Consider the following 16,684-nt stretch of genomic DNA (forward strand, 5'->3'; position numbering starts at 1 on the left):
GTTGGTTGTGCATCTTTTTCTTCCACACTTTTTCCTTCCACTCAACTTTCTGTTAACATGCTTGGATACAGCACTCTGTGAACAGCCAGCTTCTTTGGCAATGAATGTTTGTGGTTTACCCTCCTTGTGAAGGGTGTCAATGATTGTCTTCTGGACAACTGTCAAATCAGCAGTCTTCCCCATGATTGTGTAGCCTAGTGAACCAAACTGAGAGACCATTTTGAAGGCTCAGGAAACCTTTGCAGATGTTTTGTGTTGATTAGCTGATTGGCATGTCACCATATTCTAATTTTTTGAGAGAGTGAATTGGTGGGTTTTTGTTAAATGTGAGCCAAAATCATCACAATTAAAAGAACCAAAGACTTAAACTACTTCAGTCTGTGTGCATTGAATTTATTTAATACACGAGTTTCACAATTTGAGTTGAATTATTGAAATAAATGAACCTTTCCACGACATTCTAATTTATTGAGATGCACCTGTATGTCTAAAAGGTATAGTTCACCCAAAAAAGAAAATTCTCTCAATATTGACTCCATTCAATCCATTCAATGCAAGTGAATGGTGACCAGAACTCTGAAGATCCAAATATTACATAAAGACATCATAAAACTAATCTATACGACTCCAGTTTAATCCATGTCTCCAGAAGTGATCCAATTGGTTTTGGGTGAGAACAGACCAAAATGTAACTAATTTTTCACTGTAAATCTTGATAGCAGTCTACTTGGCGATCGTGATTTCAAGCTCGATTACACTTTCAATAGCGCCATTTAGCACTCTGTCACTGTGTCTCCTTTCAAAGGCTGCATGCTAGGTAGGTCGCGTCCTTTGAAGGCAGCGGTATACAGAGTGTCCTCCTTTAAACAAGCCTCATTTAAACAAAACAAAACCTTCGTAGGACAAATGGAAACAGAACTCATCATGGTTGCTATGACAGCACATCACTCTTTAACAAGCATGAGCGCTTTGAGTGAGAAGGGAACAAAGTCCCTCTGAAAGGAAATGTAGGAGGTAAATTTTAGGAGAGTTATAATGATGTAGAGAGAAAAGAAAATAGATTTTACAGGTGTACTTTTAGTCTATAATACTTTATTTTAATTATATATTACTATAATTATACATATTATATACTCTGCATCCGTCTACTGAGGTACGTCAACTTGGGAATTAACATTACTTGTGTTTTAACATCATATTTTCAGGCAAATTTGCGTCATTTTGTTTTTAGACATTTCCACTGAAGCAAAGCATTGTAGATTGTGAGTGCCTACAAAGGATAATCCTCCAAATTCTTGTGAAAGAAGGTCGCATTTGAAGGCTGCATTCAGAGTGTCCTACTCGCTTTTATGAAACGAGACAGCCTCGATGATGTATGTGGCCGACAAATGTGACCTCCGGAGGATGCAGCCTTCGAATTGAGACACAGCCTGTGCATGCGTGAAGCACTAGGAAGTGTAATTGAGCTCGAAATCATGATCGTGCTTAGAGACTGCAGTGGAAAATTTATAGTGAAAAAAGACTTATATTTTGGTTCGTTCTCACCGATTGGATTGCTTCTGGAGACATGGATTTAAACACTGGAGTCATGTGGATTACTTTTTGATGCCTTAATGTGATATTTGGACCTTCAGAGTTCTGCCAACCATTCACTTGCATTGTATGGACCTAAAGAGCTGAGATATTCTTCTAAAAATCTTCATTTGTGTTTAGCAGAAGAAAGTCATACACATCTGGGATGGTATGAGAGTAAATGATGAGAGATTATTTTTTTTTTGGGTGAACTATAGCTCAGCAAGTAAAGACGCTGACTACCACACCTGAAATCGCAAGTTAGAATCCAGGTTGTGCTGAGTGACTCCAGTCAGGCTTCCTAAGCAACCAATTGGCCTGGTTGCTAGGGTGGGTAGAGTCACGTTGGGTTAACCTCCTCGTGGTCGCTATAATGTGGTTCTCGCTCTCGGTGGGGCGCGTGGTGAGTTGTGCGTGGATGCCATGGAGAATAGCGTGAAGCCTCCACACGCGTTAGGTCTCTGCGGTAACGTGCTCAATAAGCCACGTGATAAGATGCATGGATTGATGGTCTCAGATGCGGAGGCAACTGAGATTCGTCCTCCACCACCCGTACTGAGGTGAGTCACTATGCCACCATGAGGACGTAGAGCGCATTGGGAATTGGGCATTCCAAATTGGGGAGAAAAGGGGAGAAAATCCAAAAGAAAAAAGAAATACACTCTGTCCACACAATGAACTTGCAAAACTCTTTAGTATGGAACAAATTGAAACCATAGGCCCTTTGTGTTGTGGTCTGTGTGATTGACAAATGAATGGTCCATTTCACTGATGTGGCAGAGCAAGAAACGTATTCTGCATCATGCTCTTTTCTATTTTTTTTCAGATGAAATTTCTAAGGAGGAATACAAATTGAGAAGTAGATTTGGATTTACCTCAAAAACTTTTCACGCACAGAATGACTCTTGTGTTTGTATGCTGGGGATGCATTTGAAAAAATGTGAAGAATGCAAACTGCTAACCAATTAGAGACAGTTTAGAGACATGCAGCTATTAGAAATGCACTAAGCTTTTCAAGCAATTTGGTTCGCTGATGCTCACCCAAGTTTGGAAAATCGCTCTTTCACACCAACCAAATGCTTCAAACTCACACCCAAAGCTCTAGCTTGAAAACCCATAGTGTGAATTCACACTAAGCTACAATAGTGTTATTTGGTAAGGAATCAAAATCGGTGTTGAGTGTTTTCTAGACCCATGTTTACTGTTGCTAAATAGTGCCTTGACAAAGTTCGGAAATTACATAGAATGCACCTTTGTATTAGCCACAAGCCAGTCAGCTCATTTTTTCTCTGTTGTTTTGATAGAAGCTGTTTACATTTCCAGCCTTTGCTGTACAATTAAAAGAGTGAAGGTGCATGCCTATTAAGCATACAAAACTTCCCACTGGGCTCCTTTATTTGACGAGAACCGATGCCACGGGGTGTTTCACAGTGAATAGATGTTGCAACTGCCTCATTCAGTCACTGCTCTTCAGCTCGACTGCCCTTACAAGTTAATTAATCACAATGTGGTGTCAGGGACAAATCAGATTCTTCATCCTGCTTGTCATATTGCCTCCTCTTGAATGTTACAAGCCGAGTTGACTCGCTGCTTTGACTCATGTAACATTTTCATTCATTCGTTTTGCAACCCTCTTGACCTCAACTGTCAGTACCTGAAATAGTAATTCCGCAACATAATATTTTAGCTTTTCACTTGTTGTTGAGGGCCGAATAGGAAGACAGTTACCAGGGTAACAAGCAGCAGATTGTCTGATGGTTTTAGAAGCCCTGCCAAGGTTGTATTACTCCATAAACAGCATGTTTACACTAATTTGGCATTTTATTCAAGACCCAAAGACATTGCATTTAACAGATGTTCAAAAAATATTCAAAATCTTTTACATACCAAAAATGGTAAATGTCACAAAAGAGAAAAGAGCAATTCCAGCTTCATTTTGATTTGGAGATTAACAAGAAATTTCATGACAGAAATGTCATCATTCAGTTTTTTCATGTGAGGCTGACATTTCCAAGCTTCATCAGCTCCTGTGAGGCTGTTGCTCTCAAAGATTCATCATGATATATTTTGGATACAGCAGATATGATACCCACACTGGAGAAATTCAGAGACAATCACTTTATCTTTAGCCGCTCACTGCACAACAGAAACACATCAAAGATGATTGAGGAAGTCAGACTGACTAATCTCAAGCTGCAGGCATGTCACGAGACCAGTTGCATAGTAGTTAGTATGGCCTCAGTGTCTGAGGAATATTTGATATGTCTGAAGACCTGAGCTTTTGAAAGTGCATAAATCAAACCTGAGCATGTGCATAGCTGCTGGTTTTCTGCTAGCTTGTTGCTTAAATGTCTTTTTTCAAAAACATCTTTGCTCACACTCTGTTTAGATGCTTATAACGTCATTCATTGTCATTAAATTGTGAGATTAAATAAAAATTCAGACATGCCTTGACATTTAAATATTATAAGGATCACATTCATAATTAGCCATTTAGTGTAAATCAGTTTCAGTTGGATGCTGAGTGATTTATTCATATTTATCTATATTGTGTGGATAAACTGGAGTTTCTTCATATTTTTCAGTGTCAGATACTTTTACTGTAAGTACAGTCGGTGCTTGCTTTGACTGATTTATTTTTGTAACATAACCCTCATCTTATTTCCAGATTATTCGATTATTTGAAATAATCCGCTTTTTCATTGTGCCACATAAAACATTTAAATTCTTTTGAAACAAAATAGCTCTTTTTATGACAGAGAAAAAGAATACTGCTTCAGAATACATTTACATGCATGTAAAGTAAATATGTATTTTTAGAGTATTTAAGGTTATTTTGGAGAACATATATTTATTTTTTATATAGAAGCATTCTTTTAAAGGGACAGTTCACTCAAAAATGAAAATTATGTCATCATTAACTCACCCTCATGTTGTTCTAAAGTCATATGACTTAATTTATCCGTGGGACACAAAAGGAGAGCAAAGCAGAATGTTAGCGACTAACAGCCTCAGTCACCATTCTCTTCCATTTTTTGGAAAAAGATGCAATGAAAGTGAATGGTGACTGAGGCTAACATTCTGCCTAACATATCCTTTCGTGATCCATGTAAAAATAAAAAACATCTAGATCTTCTTGGCAGGTTCTTCTCCTTAGTTTAGGTTATGATTAGGATGTGACAGAGAGATGTAGAAATAAAACAGTGAGGATAGGATAAATAAAATAAAAGAATTTGGAAAATTACAAACTCTCTTTATTTAGTGTGAACATATAATTTTCCTTGTTTGTATGTTCCTTATTCCTTACTAAGGGACATTTTACACAGTATGCCGTCATTTTGTAATCATAAAATAATGAAGGTATTAGACTAGTGTCAATTTGGGTATTAAGAAAAGTTCTTAAAGCCATCCCTTTAATGATGTGCTAAATTACATTACATTTACATTTAAAGGTATTTTGCAAATGCTCTTTTTCAGAGCCACTTACAAAAAGTGCTTCAGTTTTAAACATAAAAATACCATGGTGAACAAATGGTAATTGTCACGTCTACTCCATCTTCTGAAATGCATTTTTTGTTTTTTTTAAAGAAAAAGAAAACTGCCTTATTCAAACCCCCCCCCCCCCCCAAAAAAATTTTTTTTAAAGGAGCTTTTTGTTGTAATATTGAATCCATTCTATGACACGTTTTACCTGGTCTTGCCATTTTAGTATCACAAATTTTGTCTAGCCATAGATCCACTGTATATACAGTATGTAAAATCTCATAACTGATTATTTCGTGGTCACGTGCACAGTACCAAGCTTAGTTTTGGGGAATTCCCATGGCCTACTTTCTGGTAGTGACTGCTCCCATTCTCTGCAGGTCCTCGGTTGACCAGTTCAGGAGCGCCTCAAAGAATGTCTGGGGCAATTTGATCCCTTTTTTCTGCTTTTTAAATCTAGTAAAAGCAAATTATGGTTATTAATATGCATTGCTTTTTACCACAAGTGTTTTTTGAGGTGTCTGTATTATGATTCAGTTGTAACCAATCCTCAATCAACAGTCGCATTCTTAAATAGCATCAGCTCCCACTTTAGACAGTTTTCACCTCCATCATACTTTGTTTCTCACCACCCTGTGATGTATGGTTCATTGTTGCTTGTGTGATGTGTTTTTGGGGATTTTATTTTAAACCTGACCTAAAGATAGATCTACCAAGCCTGTGTGTTTGAATCTTGGCTCCATCACGTAAATCTTTTAAAATCCCTCTTCTGTTGGGCCATCAAAAACATTTAGGACTGTCTCCACTTGGAGAGGAGAAAACACTAAGATGAAAGCATAGTTTTGAATGTTTCAGTGTCAATTTGAAGTGCCAATTGGTCTCCTTCTCCATCCCCTTAGGAGAAAGTTTCTTCTTCCATCCCTGGCTTTTTGAGCAGGAGGGATTCAATGTCCTTGTCCATGTCTTTGAATTAGCATTTTATTGTTTAGTGTTCCAAAACAACCAGGGTTCAGTACAGAATTATGTGGTGCTTTTAATACTTATATTGTTTTGAAATCCAGTCAGATTCTTGGCAACACATGAGACCATCTCTGCCAAAAATGTGTTGCAGTCGTATGGACTGTGTGCATGCACTCTATAGAAATGTACAGTATGCTCTATATTGTGTGTGTATGTATTTGTGTTTGTGTGTGAAATTTTGGGGACATCCTCATTTGGTAAATCAAGCCATAAATAAAGCAAAAAAAAAAAAGTATAAAATTAAATAATAAAAAAAAGTTTATTTAAACAAGACTGATAGAGAGATTTGTTATAATAGTGAGTTCCTGTTTGTGTATGTTCGAGGCTGTATGGTACCATTGATCGGATTTAAAGAAAATAATTCCTGAGGGAAGGTTATAAATGCTGCTTCGATCAAGTCTGCTGCAATGCTTGTGTAAACATACACAGAATCAGATTGTTTCATTAGAAATTGACAGTAAAAGCTATTGACTAAAACTATTGAATGGGAAAAGTGAAACTACAATAGCTTGTTAAATAATACTGCTTGCAATACTTGAACCTGAATAAATGACATATGATAATTTCACCTGTTTAGAACATAACCCGATAGTGCAGAACTTGGTGATTGTCTCATAATTATTGTTTTATTCATGATCTATGGACCCTAGTCAGGGTAGATGTCATGCAGTATTTAATATGATGTGAATGAGGAAGAGGCTATGACGTGAATAAAAATGCTTTACAGTACAAGTCATCTTAATCAAATCACAGAATGCAGTTGCAGTTTCACTTGGTTTATTAACAGAAAGAATATGCCTCTAGGAATTGACCTTGAGATCTTAGTCAAGCCCCGGTACCACAGAGCCATGTAACATCATTAAGCATTTTTTTGAGTGGTAAATCTTAAGTGCAACGTTGCTCAGTATCTTAATCTGATTCATTCAGTTGATTATTTATTTTATTTGATTCTGTTTTCTAGCCATAGGGAAAGATAAACAGTAATATCTACCAGTGTAGAAAGAGAGAGACAAAGCAGGAAACGAAAGCATAACATTTTCACAAACATAGTCTTGAACAAAGAATAATCTCCACTTTCACTTTAACTTCCGCATTCTTATTCTTTTGTTTTTGGCGATTCGCGTTCTTAATGCATAGTGCAATATACTGGTCAGGACAGTTCAAAGGTGGAGATTTATAGTTAAAAAGGACTTAAAAATGTATCTGTTTCTCACCCACACCTATCATATCACTTCTGAAGACATGGATTTAACCACTGGAGTCTTATGGTCTTATGTGATTTTTGGAGATTCAAAGTTCTGGTCACCATTCACTTGAATTGTGAGGACCTACAGAGCTGAAATATTCTTCTAAAGATCTTTATTTTTGTTCAGCAGAAGAAAGAAATTCACACACATCTGTGGTGGCATGAGGGTGAGTAAATGATGAGAGAATTTTCCTTTTGGGGTGAACTATCCCTTTAACTTGTCCTAAAATGTAATGAGCAGTGATGACCGCTTAAAAATGAAATACTAATGGCAGCCTTTATGGCAGTTCAGCCTTCCTATAATTGGACAGAGGCTGAGTGGTTATCTTGGAAACGGCAAAGTTATTGACCTTGTACAATGAATCCATATCAGTTTCAGAGCAGGAATGGGAAAATAACACACAGATGTAAGAGATTAATGTTTATCAGTTGCCCCCTTTTCCTTCGAATGAGTGTAGCTCGCCTGAGCCCTTGGGGCAAGAGTTCACAGATGAGGACCTCACACGCATGTGCACCACCAAGTGTTGAAACTGAGTCACAGCTGCTTTAGAGATGTGGTTTGGTGTAGCCTCAAGAATGGTGGTACATGAACCCCAGGGTGTAATTTAGCTGGTTCGAAGGGCTTACTTGGAAAGATTTCGATTTAACTTTTTATTTTATTTTTTTAAGTTGCACTCTGCTTTTTTTTTTATTACTGTCTAAACTTTAAACAGAAACAAATTAATATTATTTATTTTAAATATATTTACAATGATGCACCTTCACATGAGATGAAACCTCTAGACATAACAGTTTTAAAGAAAAATGCTGCTTTATGTGGTGATGGGTGAGCGCCCCATGCTGACATAATATGACCAGACAAAGATTATTTGCTTTATCTTGACAATCCCCTTTAACTGGATGCTTTTACATACTCTCATGGCTTACTGTGAATAGCACATTTCTTCGATGGCATCAGTAACTTTGCTGCTATGTGTCAGCACAATTTAAACACAAATATTACTCAATGCACCTTTAAACTAATAAAATAGAAAAGGTGACATAAATGCTAGGGCTTTCAAAGAAAATAAAATGAAATGTGTGTTATATTTGCCAGTTTTATACATTTGTGTGGATGTGACTTAAACTGCGCTAGTTTAAAATGTAGATTTTTTTTAAAAGTAACATTAATAATATAAATGATATTGCTGCATTATATTCGTTATAATGTGAGTTTAAAAGATCACATTTCTGGTTTGGTGTTTATAAAGGGGAACTTCAGCTTTACAAATGGGGCTGTGGGGGTGCGTATGACAATAACGGTTGGGAAACACTGCAGGAAGAAGTTTTGCAATGAAGAGGTGCCATGTAGATGACTTGGTTGGATAAATTTACTGTTTGTCTCTTTATTCTTGAACAATGTACCGTATGTTACATAATTCAAAGAGATGATCAGTGTGATTCATGTCTCTTATTGTCTCTCAAACAGGTATAAAGGGTGTCCAGTTTGGCCGAGAGCCAGATAAACACACAGGGGATGTCACCATGAATAAACCAATGGCAGCTGACTGATACTGACACTGCATATGCTGAGCACATCAGCGAGGGTTGGGTTTGTCTCAGTCTCGTGTGATTGGACGCTGAATGGCATTAAGGTGAATGGAACACAACGAGCAGGACCTTAACCTGCCAGAGGGAGATGAGTCACAGTGAGTTATTGTGCGTATGTGTGTATGTGTGTGTGAGCTTTTATATAATGAATGGTAATTCTAGATGTGGAGCTCAATCACAGTAAATAATCTCAACAAAATAATCATACCCAGAATAACGTTAATATTAATAAAAATTAAGGCTGTCGATTTTATGCTTTAATTCAGTGTGTTTATATATATATATATATATATATATATATATAAATGCATTTAATCATGTACCCTGTACACATGTAATTTCCATCTTCTTCTTCTTCTTCTTCTTTCGGCTGCTCCCGTTAGGGGTCACCACAGCGGACCATCCGTGATCCGCTCATGATCCGGCACTGGTTTTACGCCAGATGCCCTTCCTGACGCATCCCCCAGTGTCTGTGGGACTCTATGCATGTAATTTCTATAATAAGGAATTTTTCTACCAACAGAGCAATTAAATTTGTTTTTCCGAGTCACAGTCAGCAGGGGGCAGTCAGCGCTACTCCAGCTGTATAGGGAATAAACCGACAGCAGAGTGCAGGGGTCTTGAGATGTGTTTTTTTTTAAGTTTCAAACTATGTTTAACTTGACACAGCATCCTAAAATAGTGACATTTATGGCTAGAAATGCTGAAAACAGTGGTTCTTTTGTAAAATAACTTTTGTAAACTGCAGCACCTGTGTATGGTGCCCCCCCCCCCCCCGGCCCATCCCCCCCCAGCACCCTAACCAATGAAAAACAAATAAATAAGCATACTGTATACTGTATGCTACTGTTCATATAAATATTAAAACATTTTATTAAAACAACAATGTAGCCTTCAAGTAGTAAACATTGCTTCAAGCTTTTAAAGTCAAAATTCAAGAGCCAGTAATAAAATAGAGTAATAAAATAGAGAACAGAGTAAACAGTGCTGAACAGTATTTTTTTTGTAATAGCAGCAATTAAGCATAAAAAAAAACATGATATTATGAAACATTAAAAAGTAATCTAATGCAAAATAAAAGTACTTTAAATTATTGACATATTCTTTACTTTGATTATTAGATATGCATAAATACTGATTCAATGTTGTCAGAGTTTGATTGAGAGGTTGACCAGTCACTGAAATTCATTTAAAGCTGCTAAAGTTGAGGACAGTGAGTCAGTGTGCCTTTCTCATTTTCTTGTCAATAGTGTTGTTTGATTAATATTAACAATAGGCCTATAGCTGCAGGTCTATTAGGCTGCATTTACACATCGCACAGATCTGATATTTTGAGATATAAGATTTTTGTCCTGTCTGCTTACACTCTTGTAATACATTAACGGCTGTGTTTACATTAACATTGCGTCAAGAAGGGCATTTTGACCAAGAAGCACGTTTGACTGTTCACATGTGCAGCTGCGTTCAGAACGAGACAGGAGCACTCCAAAAAGCACGCCCAGACATACGCATGTGAGTGTTTGAAAGCAGACGGCGGTACTTCAACAGCGCGCGGGTACTGAATTCAATCAGTAGGCTACTTGGTACTTCCGGTACTTTTGACATCGTGGCTGTGAATAGAGCAGAGATTACGCTGCACCCAGTTTGGGATGCAGTGACATGGACCCCCGAAAATAGCGTCGACGGAACACAACAACGTGTCCTCCTGTATTGACTCAATTGCAAAACTGATTGCTGTGGACTGTAGGCCAATGAAAGGCTTATGTTCAATGAAATGGAAAAATAACCAACAATTTATTGACTTCTAAAGGCACTTTTTGTATTGTCTAATCACTAGTCTGCCACAGTAATGTAATGATCTGAATTTTCAGAATTTTTATATTTATTATATTTATAATATATACTGGCAGCCAAACGTTTGGAATAATGTACAGATTTTGCTTTTATGGAAAGAAATTTGTACATTTATTAACCATAGTGGCATTCAGCTGATCACAATGTATAGTCAGGACATTAATAACGTGAAAAATGACAATAACATTTTGAAAAAAATATTCAGAACATCTTAAACTACTTCAAAGAGTTCTCATCAAAAAATCCTCCATGTGCAGCAATGACAGCTTTGCAGATCCGTGGCATTCTAGCTGTCAGTTTGTCCAGATACTCAGGTGACATTTCACCCCACGCTTCCTGTATCACTTGCCATAGATGTGGCTGTCTTGTCGGGCACTTTTCACGCACCTTACAGTCTAGCTGATCCCACAAAAGCTCAATGGGGTTAAGATCCATAACACTCTTTTCCAATTATCTGTTATCCAATGTCTGTGTTTCTTTGCCCACTCTAACCTTTTCTTTTTGTTTTTCTGTTTCAAAAGTGTCTTTTTCTTTGCAATTCTTCCCATAAGGCCTGCACCCCTGAGTCTTCTCTTTACTGTTGTACATGAAACTGGTGTTGAGCAGGTAGAATTCGATGAAGCTGTCAGCTGAGGACATGTGAGGCGTCTATTTCTCAAACTAGAGACTCTGATGTACTTATCCTCTTGTTGAGTTGTACATCTGGGCCTTCCACATCTCTTTCTGTCCTTGTTAGAGCCAGTTGTCCTTCATCTTTGAAGACTGTAGTGTACATCTTTGTATGAAATCTTCAGTTTTTTTCAATTTCAAGCATTGTATGGCCTTCATTCCTCAAAACAATGATTGACTGACGAGTTTCTAGAGAAAGCTGTTTCTTTTTTGCCATTTTTGACCTAATATTGACCTTAAGACATGCCACTCTATTGCATACTGTGGCAACTCAAAAACACAAAGACAATGTTAAGCTTCATTTAACGAACCAAATAGCTTTCAGCAGTGTTTGATATAATGGCAAGTGATTTTCTAGTACCAAATTAGTAATTTAGCATGATTACTAAAGGATAAGGTGTTGGAGTGATGGCTGCTAGAAATGGGGCCTGTCTAGATTTGACCAAAAATGACTTTTTTCTAATAGTGATGGTGCTGTTTTTTACATCAGTAATGTCCTGACTATACTTTGTGATCAGTTGAATGCCACTTTGGTGAAATAAAGTACCAATTTCCTTCTGAAAGAGCAAAATCTGTACATTATGCCAAACGTTTGGCCACCAGTGTATATATTATACTTATAATTATTTTGATTAGTATATTTTACATTATTTTGGGGGTCTTTTTCAGCAGATATTGATATATGCAATTATTAATGCGAATAATTAATTAAATGTATCAGCATAACGTAATTCATTTTATTACAATTTTCATTGATCGACAGCCCTACAAAAATTAAGGGAAAAAATAAACCCAGACAGGGTGAACAGGACCCCAATGCGAAGTGGATTATTACACTGCTATTAACCAACTAAATAAATATATGTACATAAAAGATTGATTTGTGTTGAAATTATGTAATTATGTGAGAAGAAATAAATTGCTAAACAGCTGAAATTCACCTCCGGTTTGCGTCGAAGTTCTTTTGGTGTTTATTTTGTGAAAATGACCGTCTGACTTCTCATAATCCAGCCCATTACAAGACTTCTTGCCAAATAAATAAAAAAATGGGCATGAAACATTGATTTGCACTGAAATTATGTAATTATGTGAGAAGTAATAAATCGCTGAGCAGCTGAGTTGCACCTCCAGTTTCAGAGTTTTGTTGGTGTTTATTTTTTAATTAATGACTGTCTGACTGCTCATTATCCAACTCATTAAAATACTAATTGCCAAATAAATAAATAAAAGCACATGAAATATTGACATATCGGACCGCTAGATGGTGAAACTGACCAATCAGAATCGAGTAATCCAGAGAGCAGTGTAATAAATAGGCAAATGAGTTCATATTATTATTAATACGTTTAAAGGAGCAATATGCATTAACATAAAGCATTTAAAATGGGTACTGCAGTCCAAATTCAAAATATTGGAGAGAGTTGTCTCCCCACCCCCCCTCCCCAGACTCGAAGCTCACGCTGGTTGCCAGGTTGAGGACACGCAACAGGAACGAGCAAACTGACAATGGCAATGTCAGTTGATCAGCTAATGTATACATTTGCAATGTTTTTATTGTTTGCAAATTATAAACCAGCTCATGTGGAGTTTGTTATAAGTCTGTCAATGTTAGCTAGATGTAGGCCTATTGCTGGCTTCCATGGCTGCAACGCGCTGTGTTTGCCCGCTAACTTGTTTCAAATCTGGCAACCCGGGGTGTCGAAATACTATTGGGAAATGGGCAGTGGACAGGTTCACACAGGCCAAAACACAAACAGAAATTCAGGCCCCGAACGGACATTTCAAAGTAGAATAAATTGGCTGTAGCCAGTATTTCAATTTAGCATATTTCCTAAATCTCTGATAACATATTGTGATAATTTTATGCTTTAGCACAGTAAATATATTACATATTGCACCTTTAAATCTTTGATTTTAAAGTTACAGTATGTATCTTTTGGCCCTCTAGCTGTTAAAGCATAAAAATGCAAATTACGTACTTACATTTTACATGATTTGTGATTTGGCTCTGCTCTTCTGCGCGGATTAATCTTACGGTTTGAGGACTCGGAGATATTTACCTGCAGAGCAGGAGTCATGAGCCGATAAGGATATTTTCATGTTGATATTATGTTATTCGTGTAAACATTTAGAATTGATAAATGACTTAATTTGAGGAAGATAAACAACTCTCTTAATTGTATTTTAAATGATTATTCAAGTGTTTTATCCACTGCACAATACACATTAATGTTTGTATTGTACTACACATATCAAGATAAGAGGTGAAACTTGAGAAATTACTGATATGAGTTCAATTCAAGATGCAACATTTTTATAATACATTCTACAGCCTCAGTGGGCAATGCAAGTTAAACCATAATACTACAATAGTACGTCTATACACTGCACACAATAAAACTATAAAGCCAAATGCAAAACAAGGATATAATATATATATATTTTATTTTATTTTTTTTTTATTTTTTTTTTCTGCTAAAAGGACAATGGAAAGTGACAATGATTTACGCATTTCTGTGACTGGGGTAAAAAAAAAGTAAATAGCGGCACACACACTTTGGGAATCTCAAAACTGCACCAATGTTATAAAATACTCAGAAGTCAGGAATATAACTCAATATGTTACAGTAATTTCGCCGGAAAAATGAAACTTATAAACACATCGCGATCGGTACACATGACAACTGTTCGATTAAAGCATGACAAACAATATAAGCTTCAACAACCCTACCAGAAAACAAATCCAAGCATTACAGCAGGTAAAAAAGCTTTGCTATACTGTTAAAAACAGTTAAACATCCATTAGAAGAAGGATTTCACGCTACTGCTCATGCAAGTCGGGACACAGCCGGACCTTTCTGAGCTTACGAACATGACGTAAACAGGGTTTAAAAATCAGTGAGTTCCGGGGTGGTGTCCCTTTTCAGTAAGTTACTAAAATCCTCTCACCAGTACCTGACTCCTGCTCAGAAGACTCTCCCTCACTCTCTGACCTCGAGCCTTGTGGTTGTGCCCCATCTTGAATAGAAGAATTAGACTTTTCACTTATTTTTATATGCAATAGTATTGTCAATATACTGGATATATTGTTATGCTAAATATATAACACATGTAGAATAATGTATATATCTGCACTTTTAATTTTAGTATTCTGAATACTAAAATTTATATTTGTTTTACTTAAAATATGCTTTACTTTGAAACACAAAGTTATATAATACTTCCTTCTATGTCAAATTAATATGAGGAAAAAAATACTTCACTGAAGACACAGTGTGAAGGATCTTTTGCTATATATTTTCATCATGATTCAGGATTCAACTGCTTGCTTTCTCGTGCTTTGAATCCAGCTTTGCAAACTCTCCCTTTAGCAGCCTCTCTCTGCTCTTTCTCTTTCTCTCTCTTTTAAATTTTTTACAGTATGCAACACACAATTTGAACATATTCAATATTGTGATGTGCAGACCTGGCATTATTTAACATTATGCAAATAAATTCCACAGTTACCTCCACTGTTATTTATATTTACTTGACTGACATAGACTTTCCTTATAGACTTTCCGTACATACAGTAATACAAAGTGAATTGTAGTAGATTGCTTGCTACATACACTGGCGGCCAAAAGTTTGGAATAATGTACAGATTTTGCTGTTTCGGAAGGAAACTGGTACTTTAATTCACCAAAGTGGCATTCCACTGATCACAAAGTATAGTCAGGACATTACTGATGTGAAAAAACAGCACCATCACTATTTGAAAAAAGTAATTTTGATCAAATCTAGACAGGTCCCATTTCCAGCTGCCATCACTCCAACACCTTATCCTTGAGTAATCATGCTAAATTGCTAATTTGGTACTAGAAAATCACTTGCCATTATATCAAACACAGTTGAAAGATATTTGGTTCGTTAAATGAAGTTAACATTGTCTTTGTGTTTGCCACAGTATGCAATAGAGTGGCATGTCTTAAGGTCAATATTAGGTCAAAAATGGCAAAAAAGAAACAGCTTTCTCTAGAAACTCGTCAGTCAATCATTGTTTTGAGGAATGTCATCTGACAGCTTCATTGAATTCTACCCGCTCAACACCAGTTTCATGTACAACAGTAAAGAGAAGACTCAGGGGTGCAGACCTTATGGGAAGAATTGCAAAGAAAAAGACACTTTTGAAACAGAAAAACAAAAAGAAAAGGTTAGAGTGGGCAAAGAAACACAGACATTGGACAACAGATAATTGGAAAAGAGTGTTATGGATCTTAACCCCATTGAGCTTTTGTGGGATCAGCTAGACTGTAAGGTGCGTGAGAAGTGCCCGAAAAGACAGCCACATCTATGGCAAGTGATACAGGAAGCGTGGGGTGAAATGTCACCTGAGTATCTGGACAAACTGACAGCTAGAATGCCAAGGATCTGCAAAGCTGTCATTGCTGCACGTGGAGGATTTTTTGATGAGAACTCTTTGAAGTAGTTTAAGAAGTTCTGAAAAATTTTTTCAAATTGTAATAGTAATTTTTCATGTTATTAATATCCTGACTATACATTGTGATCAGTTGAATGCCACTTTGATGAATAAAAGTACCAATTTCTTTCCATAAGAGCAAAATCTGTACATTATTCAAAACTTTTGGCCGCCAGTGTATATTCAGTTCAGCAACAGTTCAAGGGCTTACTTTATTTTTATAATTCTTTATCATTTATATTATAATGTTATGAATTAGCTGTGCAGCAATTGTTGTATTTGGAAAACCTACATTTCAGTTTAAATAACATCAAAATGAAAAGGTTTAGTTTTTAGAGACTTACGTTTGCTCTGCGATCTGATGGTTTACCTTATAAACTATTCCCTGTTTTTAATGCATTTGGGCCCGTTTAAGCATTATCATAAAATTAATATGCATTTATGATGCATTTGGACCCACTTAGGGCCCCTCTCCACCATTGCACATGATTCGCTGCACTGCAAAACAGCCGTTTAGAGCACGTTTATATAAATCAACTGTATACTATATATACAGTATATAAAATCCCGCAGACCGTGTTGTACTATTCATCATACTGTATATAAATCGCTTTGACAGTGTGGATAAAAAGAGTCTGCAAAGCTTTCTCCAGAGGGGCACGATGCACCACAGTTGCACAGGAGGGCAAAAGAGCTGTCACCCCTATGTGCACATCCCTAGTAGTGTGCTACCATTTTGGGAACGTTACTTACAGATAATGATGATCATTGCTTTTTTTTTTTTTTGCTGA

The 16,684-nt window shown here is 36.6% G+C and overlaps 1 protein-coding gene across 5 annotated transcripts in view; it reads left to right on the plus strand.

Moving 5' to 3' along the window:
• Nucleotides 1-16,684, plus strand: part of LOC127450930 (thyroid hormone receptor alpha-A) — a 55,321-nt gene that overhangs the window by 15,667 nt on the left and 22,970 nt on the right. For 2 of the 5 annotated variants that reach the window (XM_051715424.1, XM_051715429.1), the window contains exon 2: nucleotides 8,790-9,009. In XM_051715424.1, coding sequence (XP_051571384.1) covers nucleotides 8,960-9,009 — 50 coding nt within the window. In that variant the 5' untranslated portion in view covers nucleotides 8,790-8,959. Of the gene's footprint in view, nucleotides 1-7,254; nucleotides 7,489-8,789; nucleotides 9,020-16,684 lie in introns of those variants that run through there. The other 3 variants (XM_051715426.1, XM_051715428.1, XM_051715430.1) reach the window with 3 other exon arrangements.

This window comes from Myxocyprinus asiaticus, chromosome 13 (assembly GCF_019703515.2).
Source record: "Myxocyprinus asiaticus isolate MX2 ecotype Aquarium Trade chromosome 13, UBuf_Myxa_2, whole genome shotgun sequence".
In the NCBI taxonomy this organism is placed as follows: domain Eukaryota; kingdom Metazoa; phylum Chordata; class Actinopteri; order Cypriniformes; family Catostomidae; genus Myxocyprinus; species Myxocyprinus asiaticus.